Genomic DNA, 11,968 nt, shown 5'->3' with positions numbered 1-11,968 from the left:
CATTTTATAAACCAAAACAAGAAATGAATTACTGGAGAAAATGACAGATTAATGGACAAAGAAAATGTGTTTTCTAACATATATGGCTGAATTACTCCATTACAAGATACATACAATTTAAATTCTATTTTATTTATATAATGCCAGTTACAGGTCAAATTGTCTCAAGACGCTTTATTTTTATATTTTTTTGTTATACTTAAAATATGACAAAGTAAGAAATTTAAAGCTCTTGACTAACACAATTTATTATTTGGTTTTTAAGAGATTAATCGACAATTAAAATAACTTTCTCCACTAAAACTAATAAACATGAGGTCAAATAGAAGGAAGAGTTTTAAATACTGCAGTCCCACGACGACAAGAATAAAGTTTGTCAACAAAAAGTAAATCTGCTGGTGGATTCCATTAAAGTCCTAATAAATAATAATAAAGTGTGATACTAAAGGTATCTAGGTGCTAAAGGTGCTAAAAATCTCCAAGTAAAGATATGAAGTTGAACATGTGGATGGAGGTTGATAAAAGTTGACCTCCCTTCATTTCTCTGGAGCGACTCCATGGATTTATGGATGGTGGTTAAAGACCTGCTCTTCTAGTGGTCTTCCTTCTAGTCGCTGTAAAAAGTCAGTCCATCCTGGCCGACTTCAACACCTCTTCATGACAACTTGTTCTGCCTCCGACCTGGTGGAAACTCCAGAAACTCGGGAAAACCCGTCGAGACTCGAAGAACTCGTGGAGACTCGAAGAACTCGTCGGGCGGGGGAAGGTGTGGTGGGTGGTGGGGGTGTTGGGGGGGGAGGGCCGCCACCCACCTCCCCGCCTACTCTCCGCCCTGACTCCACCCAGACTCCGCCTTGCCTCCACCCATGTGGTCACTTCAGGAACTACGATGCCAAAGGGACGACGAATTTATTTCTTTTTATCTGATCTGTAGCTCAGTGAGTTAAGGATTTGCCTATGGAGCTGCAGGTCGCTGGTTCAAGACCAGACCCTTCTTAAACTTTTATCAAAATCCTCACAAAGACAAAGAAAGAAAATTGCCAGTGTTGGGATCTTGAACCTGCGACCTCCACTTGGGAGTCTGTCTTCTTATCCCCTGAGCTACTTGCTCAGATGCAAACTTTTCTTTTTTTTTGCGCATTTATCATCTATTTTTGTCGTATTCGAGTTTTTTTTTAAACTCGAGTCTCGACTCGACCGTTTTTCTCAGGAGGTTGGACTTCAGCCTTTGTGCTGGAGGGTGGAACCCTCAGTTCCAAGACTTTCCAAAGCCTCCGGACCTCCCGAGGTCCTCAGGACCTGAGCTTTCACACAGTCTGAGGGCTGAAATTTTCTAAGTCCCACAGTAGTTCTCTGTTAGATTTAACTTTCAGACAGTCCAAGGACTGAAATCTTCTAAGTTCCTGAGTAGTTTCTCTGTTAGTTTGAACCTTCAGACACTCTGAGGACTGAAGTTTTAAAAGTTTCTCAGTACTTCTCTGTTAGTTTGAACTTTCTGGTTAACAGAAGCCTTAAAACTTGTGACCATGAGTCTTGATTTCACATTTAGACCATCCATCTGAGTTCTTCTCAGACCTTCACCTGTGGGTTTTTTAGAAATCCTCAACAAACTTTGATTCTCTTCACTGAACAGTAAAGTTTGTGGAGATCAGAAGGTAACATTAGATTGATCAATGCCTTCAACTACTAGTAGACTTTATCTGGAAAGCAGTTTTCTGAAATGAGTTCTTAGCTAATCTGTCCACAATCAAACCAAGAACATAGAGGAAATGTTTGAAGAAACAACTTGATGTTTTCATTTCAGACTAGAAAACACTTTCAGACCTTTATCTGTTTTTGCTCTTTTGATCATTTTATTGTTTCTTCTGTTTAATTTGATCTTCTAAAGTTTAACTGGTGTCTTTTCAAAGGTTTTATCTTTAGTTTGATTCTTCTTAAATGTTTAGTTTTGCTCTTTTCTCACATTTTATTCTGTTCTAATGTCTGATTTGATTTTGAAATGTTTTGTCTTTTTAATGTTTAATTGTTGTTTTTTCAAATGTTTTATCGGCTTGTTTGAAAAATTTCCTTTTCTTTCCCAATGTTTAATTTTTCGATTAAATCTTTGTTAAGGTTTTTCTTTTTAAATGTTTTACTACCTTTTAATGTTTAATTTTCTTTTTTAATGCTTCATTGTATTTTCTGTTTAATTCCTATTTAAAGTTTTATTGTCTTTAAGATTTAATTTTCTAATTAAACATTTAATTTTTTAATTAAATGTTTTGACTTTTAAAGGTTTAACAATCTAATTAAATGTTTTGTATTTTTCTAAATGTGTAATATTCTTGTTTAAATGCATTTTTTAAATGTTTATCTAAAATATTTCATCTTTAATGTTTAATATTTTTGTTTAAAAATTTTTGTTTAATTTCATAATTACATGCTTTGTATCTTCCGTTTAATTATCTAATTAAATATTTTGTCTGTTTAATATCATTTAATTGTATTTAATGTTTAATTTTCTTTTTAAAAGTTTTATTAAATGTTTTTTTCCTTTGATTTAATAGCTTTTTTACTGTAGTTTATTTCTTTAATCTTTTTTTTCTGTCAAGATTTTAACCCCAACCTTTAAAATGAAATAAACCCTTAAATCACAATGAAAATACTTCTGTTGTCACAATCATGAGTTAGTCAGTTACTCAGTTTATCAATTCAGCTTTATTTGTTTAGCACCTTTTACACAGATTACAAAACTAAACAAGCAAAGAGAAAAAACTATGCTAAAACTATGATTAAAACTCAAAAATAAATGAACAAAAAAGATTTAACATGGTAATAAAATATGTTGTGTCCAGGGGATGGAGGGCGTTTATTGAAGTCTTCTTGGGCTCACATGGGAAATCATTTAAAATATAAACTTGATATTCAGTCTAAGGAAACTGCAGAGCGACAGAAGAACCAACAATATCTCCTGTTTTCTCCTTTAATGAGTCGACTCTTCTTGTGCTTTCAGACCAAAGAACTACAGACTCTTCACAACCTGCTCAAACTCTTGGTACAGGACCTCACCACACGGGTCAAGAAGGTTTCCATCTCATTTCTACTCTGAAGCTCACCTTCTCCTGCTCAAACTGCTGACAAATGTTTCTGCTGCTCTAAAGTCTGGTCTCCAGAACTTCCTAAAAACTCTCAAAGTCTCTTCTGCTGCAGGTTGCTTTGTAGAACTGTTGCAGAAAACCTCACTAAACCACATGGAGCGGCCTCAAGATAGTCGTCCAAATGAAACCGTACAAAAACCCAACTAGCACAACCCAAACGCTAAAGTCTCCTGCAGCCTACCAGAGAACCTCTGAGAACAGAGAATCAGGACAGGAACTCTTACCTTCTGGACAACCAACGTTGGTTCACAAACAAGAATACAGAATGTGTCTGACCAAAAACCTCTAAAGACTCACTACAGCCAAGACAAAGACACAACCCAGCTGCACCAAATCCACTAATCACTGCACACATTAGCACCATGTGCCAACTGTGGCTAAAGAACCACATTTACCAAGACAACTATCCAGTACAAAGCCCTAAAGCACACCAAGAAACACATTAAAGTCTATTTTACTGCTGGAAACTGCAAGCCAACGCCTAAAGAACAAACTAAAGCAAAGAAGCCAAACCCGGTTCAATGGTGAAGAGAAGCAGAGGAAATGTTTGTCTGCAGCTAAATAAAGCAGGAAGACACTGAGCTGCTCAGGTGTTCCTGATAACACCAAGCTGCTCAGGTGTTCCTGATAACACCAAGCTGCCACCTGGACAGCCAATAGGAACACAGCTTCCTGGAAGTCCAGAGGGCGGGGTTAGTGAAGGAAATTTAATTTAAAGTTGAAGCAGAAAGTTAACAAAGAAAGTTGAAAACCACCTTCTGATACCTGAAATCTCTGAGTTTTCACACAAAGAACACCTGAACATGTCAAACTGGTTCCATAGTAGAACCATCATTGTAAAAACATCATAGTGTGGTGTGTTGCTCAAAAAACATTAGGACCTGGCTGTCAGGGACAAACATGTAAGAAACATGAGAACAGAGAGAACCCAACCAGTAGGTCACAGTTTATCATCCCCCAGTCATCTCCTGAAGTCCATATGGTGAGAGACATCAGTATCTGGTTGTTAATTTACCAGAGGATGCTTATAATCATGCTGATGTGGTCTGTACTCTACAGTATTTTAGTGACTCAATAAATGCCTAAGTTTTTTTTTTTTTTTTTAAATGCTTTTTAGTTTTTAATAAACATTTAACAGCCTATATGTAATCAATAAATGGCCTTTACCTATCTTAAGAAAAATTCACTCAGAACTCTGATATGTTAACAGTACTAAATAAATCAATAAATACATGCATACATACAAAAATAAGTTAATACATTAACTGTGTTAAGATAAGATTTAGATTTTTAAAAAAAGTTGTTTATGTTTTTGCAGAATCCAGTCTTGCTCACTGGTTGGTCATTACATTTTATTAGTTTGATTTCACTGTTTAAAATGATGCCACCTCTTTTCAGACAGAACCTGTGATAATAAAACAATACAATATGTTTAGTTCCGTGTTAATAAAGCACTTAAAGCTTTAAGTATGGCTAAATGCTTTTTTCAAAATTAAATATATCACTCCTTAGGTGGTAGTGGCCCCAAGTTCAGTGAAGTTGGAAAGATATTCACAGATTCGGACTTCCAGCATCAATAACTCATTAGATATAGGTTGTCAAAACATAAACGGTGCCTCTTTCCCATTGTTGCAAGGCAGACAATGTGCTACAAGCCCAGTTTTATCAAAAGTAGCTGTCTTTCAAGCTACAGGAATAACATTGGTGTCTATGGAGTGAACAGGGTCCGTCTGCAATTTGCAAAACCGCTGCAACAGTAAAGAGAGACAAATATTCAATAACTTCACTCTTATACATTGTAGTGTCACTAAAATCACTGCAGCCTTCAACTGGCTCCTGTTGACAAAGTGTTTTAACAGAAATGTAAATGCTGTAATTTGATTCTTTTAATGAACCATATAACTTGAATGGATGTGATGCTGGTGTGACCACAGTGCACACGTCTGATGTTGCTCACAGTGGTCCAAGGGACGCTCAGGGAGTTTGTGTGTTTGCTCAGGCTCATGAAAAATTAGAGGGAACATTGGTCACAGCTATTTACAAATGAAGAGGGCTAACACATTTCTTTCACAGCTTCAAGATGAAAAGTTTTATTTTAACAATATGACAGCAATCTTGAATTATTTTACACATGAAACAAAATGGACACACTGTTCCCAACCCCCCACCCCCACCCCCCCCACCCCCCACTTTTGACATCATGGTTTAAAAAAAACAGTCAAGGCTCTCTTTAATATAAATTTGTTTTAAATTTCATTACAACAAACAGCTGATTGAATGATCAAATCCACACAAGCAAGATAAACACAATTTCTGTCAGTGTACAACAATACAACAAATATTTGATGTAATATTAATTGTTCACTGAATATTATCTCCTATGATTTGTGACACTAAAAAATACAACAATATACATTTTTCACGTGTTCATAATAAACTTGGCCCAAACCACATGGAGATGTAATTATCTTTATCAATGTCTTACAATGAAGAATGTAAATGTCATTCACATAGAATTCTATAACACAATATTTACATAATCAGCTTCTTAAAAATAAAATTGGAGCTTCATATTATAAAAGGAAATGTGAAAAAACATTGACAAATTAAATAAGTCTCAGTTTGGATTGAAAAAAAAAAACAAAAAAAGGGCATGCACTGACATCCTTCAGATCACCATGACAATTAAATTAAAATACATTTAAATAAAGTAGTGATAAGATGTTATGATAAAAATATTAGTACAGATGATGCTGAATGTAGTATTTTGTGTCTCAGGCTTGTGTTAGAAAACGGTCAGTCTCCAGTTTTGTAAACATTTCATCTTGTTTTGTTGACAGCTTTCAAGATTTTAACAATAGATTTTCCCATCAACTGTCATTTTTAAACACACCTGTAACAAAAGCTGTGTTGTGTCAATCAGGCATAATAAAACTAGTGGCACTTTTTAGTAATTCATGCTTTCAAAAGGACCAAATGTCTAAAATCCTTGTTTGAAAATTATAAAATACTCCAGGAGATTTTTGTGTGGGCGTAAAGCTGCTCTGCACACATGGGGAACACAGGCTTTTCTCCTAAAAGATTTGCTCTTATAAATACTGAGGTAAAGAGGAGAATGCTGCTGTTGTCCTGGCTTCTCTGAGTGGTTATCGCCACTTAAGGCCTTAGGTCGGCTTCTGCCTGTAGTCTGTGATGGCCTTCCATAGTTTACACAAGACTCCACCTCTGAAGGACAGGAGGAAACACTGTTAGGCAACAGTAAATTACCATTTGCAAGGAACTATCAGAGATAATTTATTATTAGACATTTTCCCATTCTTCCCAGCAGTATAAAGCAATAATGGAGGAATAATCAATGTTGACTTTGGGCTCAAGATGACAGCTGCAAGAGGAGGACTGTATTTTTAATTCTGGCATTGTGTCTTTTTTTTGGTTTTTGTTTCTTTGTGTCTTACAAATTTCTGCCTACTGTGGCTTTAAATCTCCAGGTTTGTTAACCCATGGATTCTTATTAAGACTGCAAGACCTGCAGACATCCCAGAGAACATACCACTGAGCGTGGATGTGGTTTGTACATAGACTGTGTATAAAAGATGGACGTAGTCTCTGGGTCTGACATGTGAAGCCAAAGCAGAAATGAGGTGAATCTGCATTCCTTTAAACTGCGAGCAGGGGTGAACTCCTCTGGTTGGAAATGAAATCTGACTGTATAGAAGCCTATAGAAAATGAACCTACTTATAACCTCATCTACCATAGCAAACATTTTTCATTCATGATCCTAATCACTGCATTCAAGTCTTACTGAATAAGAATGGATTTAGAAAATGACAGGCTAGTCTAGAGTAAAACAGACAATAGAGCAGGGTATGTTTTATGGTGGTGCTAGCTTGTGACTGACAATTCCCAACAGAATATGCATGCGTAGCATCCTTGAGTTGCCATTGAGATCCTCCCTTGTTGCTTATTGGTGGTTTCACAGAACAAAGACAAATTCCAAACTACAGACTGAGTTACATCACAGTAGCTACCTACATTCTTCTATGCTATACAGACAATAGGCATCTAATGCTGTCTGCCACCATGTATGTTTGATAGCTTCTCCTGAATGCTATTAGTTGTAAGATTTAGTGTCATCTCTGGAGCAAGTTCAGGTTCAAAGAACTAGATTCAGATCAAATCTGTGGCTCATCAAAACACTTTCAGAACTTGTGAGCAGTTTCAAGCAACTTGCATACTGAAAAATACAAAAAAAAAAATTACTTGTGTTTTTTAATGATAAATTGTCCTAATGATAAGTTGCCCAGTGCTAATATAAAGTAAGAACAGGAAAACAAAACCATTTTGCAACAGTGAACGTCACAGCTTCCTTTCTGTGTGGCTGTTCATCAGAACTCTGCAGATTCAACTGTCAGCATGTATTTTTGTGACAAAGTACTGAATACAGAAGTGAAACTATTGTATTAAAAGCCAAAAAAAAGGTTTGCTACCTCAGTCTTAAACTCTTCAGATCATCTCTCGTTACATCGTGGAGGATGTCGTTCAATGTATACTCCTCATTCAGTATCTAGAGAAACAAAATGAATGAAATTAAACCCCATTAACAACACAGTTACATGAGATTCAAGAAAACAGAGTCCTTTGAAGTTGGACTGTGCCACTTTCGAGTTTAATCTAATTGCAAAGCATGTAGTAAAAGTGTTTTACAAGGGGCTTTATATCAACTTCCTTTTCTTCATTGTTGGATAATGAAACAGTTGTCAGAGAATGATGACCACCAGCTCTGATATCTCAAAGGTTCATATGAACAGACACCCACCCTGTCTATGGAGTCCTGGTCAGCACCGTAAAGCCTCAGCCAGCTGGTCAGCTCTGGGTCTTCATGTCTCTCTGCATGTTGACTCGTCTCTCCCTCCAGGCCATCTGATGATGTGGGGGCATCTAGGAGAGGAGATAATGAGAAGAAATTAAGCTTCATGTAAAATTGCAACACAAGGACAGATATTTGGTAGCACACCTAAGACTGCTAACTCCTCTGAATCCGAAACCCACTGATGGGTTTGAAATTACGCAATTTACCATGGAAATAAATTTGAGAGAAAATCGAACATACTTGCTCAAAAAAAAAAAAAAAATAGCAGAAAGGGAATACAGTTGAACTGTCAGAAGCTGTCAGCAAGTTGTTGGAAGACACATTCAGTACAGTGACAGAGTTGATGTACAGAGCAATATGAAAAACACAGATTTTATAGAGGATGTAAAAATGTGAATAGCTAAACATCTAAAGCACGTCCACATCTTGTGTCGGTAACACAGAATAAAAGAGATTCAACTTTGTCATGTTGATGATTTACAGCACTATGACGTAGTTGTACACAGAAAGTAGATTTGAATTCTCTCTACTTCTAGCAATGGTAGTTTCCATAGAAGTGCAGGACTTAATATTATTAAGACAAATGAGCCCATAGTGAACAATAATATGACAGGAGCAAGTAAGCACTCGGAAATCAAAGCTGGTTGTAAAACGTAAAGCAGACTGGAAGCCGCAGCAGCAGCAAAGGTGGTGCTAGTTTTACAGATGGTTGAAAAGGTAGGTTATGTAGATTAGAGCAAGGACCTGTGGGCTCAGATCGCAGCCTCAGTAGTCTGATCTCCTGCTCTCTCTCTTCCAGCACTTGTTGCAGGATGGCCTGATACTCCCTCTCCTTCTCCAGCAGCTGTTCCAGCAGCCTGGAATCAAACAGGCAGAGGAAATTAAACATGTGGATTTATTTGACAGACTATTAGCAGATGTGAATAAATGAATAATTCATAGGACGACTTAAAAGCAGACTAAAAGCTCAACAGATGAAATGATGTGGCTGATAAATGAAGAGATCCTGCACTGCTGCTGATGTGTAAGACCACAGCGGATGTCTACCTGTTGGTCTCCAGCTTCATCCTGCCCAGCTCCATGCTCACAGAGCGCTGAGCATTATGGGATTCATGGGAGACGGTGGAACTGAGTGTGCTGACTCCCGACGTAGCCACTGTGTCGTCGTGAGCAGCGACGGGAGGCGCTCGGCTCTGGTGGGTGGAGTTTCTGTCTGGCTCAGCATCGTCATCAACGTCGTCCTGATCGGCCGGGTCACTTTCTGAGGCCAGACTGAAGTGAGGCCTCAGCTCTGAACAGACAAGAAGATCAGAACTCAGTGAAAACATCAACAGGATGGATGTGGTGCAGTTTGTGTGATTACATATTTATCATGGAATCAGATGTCGCACATGTATGCATGAATATACTTGAACATTAAAAATATAATAAAATAATAAAAATATTGTACATGTTAATTTCAACATTTCTACATTTTTGCAAATTTAATAATCAGAGAAATTCAAGTTTTGTTGCTGATTTAAGTTCTACTTTATTGATTTGTGCTATGATTTATAGCAATGCAACTGTGTTAAACTGCACAACAGGCATTTTTGAGCTCTCTCTCTCCACAGAAGTGGAGAGAAAGGACCTGTTTGGGGTTCAGAGGGTTTCACTAATCATTTAAATGATTTATGGAGCTGTCTCAGGTCCCACATTTTCAAATATGAACATTTTCTGCAAATTCTTTTAATTTCTGCTCAGTGATTGATTAATACTGAAAGATTAATTCAGTCAGTCAATAATGAAAACACTCAGTTGCAGTCACAATATCACTATGGGTGTCAGCGACCAGCTTTAATGCAACTTCTGAGGAGTATACTTTTTGTAACATCTTCATTGGAATGAAGTTTCTCAGAATAAAAACTTAATGATGCAACTGATGGCTTTGCAGGCCTTAATGCAAAACAGCATGCTAAACTTTCGAAGGAAGCCAATCGAAGAAAAAAAAAAGAAAACAGCATATGGGGATGCTAATGATACTACCTGGCACCAGGATTGTGATGGCAGTCTGCACAGCTTTGCGGATGATGTTGTCCAAAGCAAACATCCAGTGAGGCTTGATGTTGTGGTTTCGCAGCACTTTGTTTACCTTAAATTACAAAGGTTTTCATATTCTGAACTAAAATGTTTGCATAGATTCTCAGTCATACAGGTCATGGTCATCTGGACTAAGCAACTGGACATTTCTTATTGGTTGTTGAAGAGAACCAGGCGAAACAAAGAAAGAAGAGGTGAAATTTCTTCAAAACCAAAAAGAGAAGTCCAGTCATTTTTTTGTTGTTGAAGCTCTTAGGATTACATTACGCAAATATCCCCAAAGGGAAAACACCACTGTTTTTGCTCATATTTTATAACATTATCAGTAGATATAGCATTAGCTATCATACACTATTTCATGCTGTCCAAACTGTTTGCACTATTGACCAGCAGGAGGCGTAAGAGCTTCATATGGCTCATGATTATGCAATACCCCTTACAAATATGAAAACAACCACTTGCTCCAGAGTCATTTCATCTGCATAACGGCAATTTTGAGGGGGAGAGCAGATGAGCCTTTTTACAAAATGTGCAATTATTTCTGACAGATTCCCCTTTTATCGCCTCACTTAAAGGTTACAAGTATTTCACAGTTATCTGTCTGATGCGTGTAAGGAGAACGACAACCATCAGAGGCAGCCAGCTGCTGTCTGCAGCTCCTGTAAAATGATAACAGTTAAACTGAAGTGTTTAGAACCCATGGATTATGCAGAGGCCAGAAGCACCTCCAAATGAGGAATGCATAATAGACAGAAAATCACATGCTACAGGTGCATGAGAGCTGAAAATGAGCAGCTTGTACGGGCAATTGTAGTTACAAACAAATCGTTCAATTAGTAGTCTGTTTCTCTAGCAATTTAAAATTTGATCCTTAGGCAAGCCGATGACAATTACTTATAAACTGAACTATATGTTGCAAAGACATGAAAAGTACTGTGGGTTGTCAGGTTTCATATTTCGATTTTGATCAGTAATTCATAAGCCCACTGGGATGCGATGTGAGATGAAATACAGCTGAGATTTACAGCATTGAATTACTCTTTGACCCTCTCTGCAGCAACTTTCTTAGCTCTCCGATATTAGATGGTGTGTCTGTTAACACTTACAGCGTCCTGGAAGCCAAACAGCACAACCTGCAGCTGACTGATGGCGGTGCTGTCAAAGTCCAGCTCCAACTTGAGTTGAGACAGGGTGGTGGCGATAATTTTCCTGTCTGCCATGCGAACAAAGTCAGCTAGACTCACTACAAGGGTGGAGATGTGCTGAGGTTTCAGCTTCATTTCCTCAGAGCCCTGACACAGGAGAATGAGACAAAGCGGGGAAAGAAGATAGAGTTTTAGGTTTGTTTGATGTAGGAGATTATTGCAAATATACGCTGTTGATCTTGGTATCTTGGTATGTCTGTAAAACAAACTGAAATAGAAAGAGCTCATCAGTAGGGAGTTTGTGGAGAGTGAGAGCTCTATTCATTAGAAACTTACCATTACTTTGACCTCAGGCTGCACTGACATGGTGGTAAAATAGCTTGTCATACAGTGCAATAGGGTGTTTGAAAAGCAACCAGCCTTCGACTTGTTGTAGCTTCTGATGTAACTACAGATATCTGCAGCGTCTTTTGCCCCATTACCACTCAAATTTAACATAACTATAATTACATTCTGACTAGGCAGAATTCCAGTTTGAGATATGTGCAACATAATTTTGATTAGCTGTAATTCCAGTCATTCTGACCAGTTTGAGCCTAATTTAAGATATCTAAAAAGGACTACGTAGATATCTTAAACTAGAATTATGACTACTTAGAATTAAACTGGATAGCTGCAACTGGAACTGCAACTAGTCATAATTCAGTTGCACATATCTGCAGATGAACTGTAGATA

At 37.5% G+C, this 11,968-nt stretch overlaps 1 protein-coding gene across 1 annotated transcript in view; it reads right to left on the bottom strand.

The window, feature by feature from the left end:
• Positions 1–5,341: 5,341 nt before the first annotated feature.
• Positions 5,342–11,968, bottom strand: part of map3k5 (mitogen-activated protein kinase kinase kinase 5) — a 91,622-nt gene continuing 84,995 nt past the window's right edge. Inside the window, exons 24-30 of the mRNA XM_023299704.3 lie at positions 11,194–11,379; positions 10,034–10,139; positions 9,056–9,299; positions 8,753–8,865; positions 7,955–8,076; positions 7,626–7,702; positions 5,342–6,362 (exon numbers count right to left, since the gene is read on the bottom strand). Of these exons, the coding sequence (XP_023155472.2) occupies positions 6,302–6,362; positions 7,626–7,702; positions 7,955–8,076; positions 8,753–8,865; positions 9,056–9,299; positions 10,034–10,139; positions 11,194–11,379 (909 nt within the window). The 3' untranslated portion in view covers positions 5,342–6,301. The remainder of the gene's footprint in view (positions 6,363–7,625; positions 7,703–7,954; positions 8,077–8,752; positions 8,866–9,055; positions 9,300–10,033; positions 10,140–11,193; positions 11,380–11,968) is intronic.

This window comes from Amphiprion ocellaris, chromosome 12 (genome assembly GCF_022539595.1).
Source record: "Amphiprion ocellaris isolate individual 3 ecotype Okinawa chromosome 12, ASM2253959v1, whole genome shotgun sequence".
Classification (NCBI taxonomy): Eukaryota; Metazoa; Chordata; class Actinopteri; family Pomacentridae; genus Amphiprion; species Amphiprion ocellaris.
The sequence above is the reverse complement of the archived record's forward strand: the minus strand, read 5'-3'. Positions and strand labels throughout refer to the sequence as shown.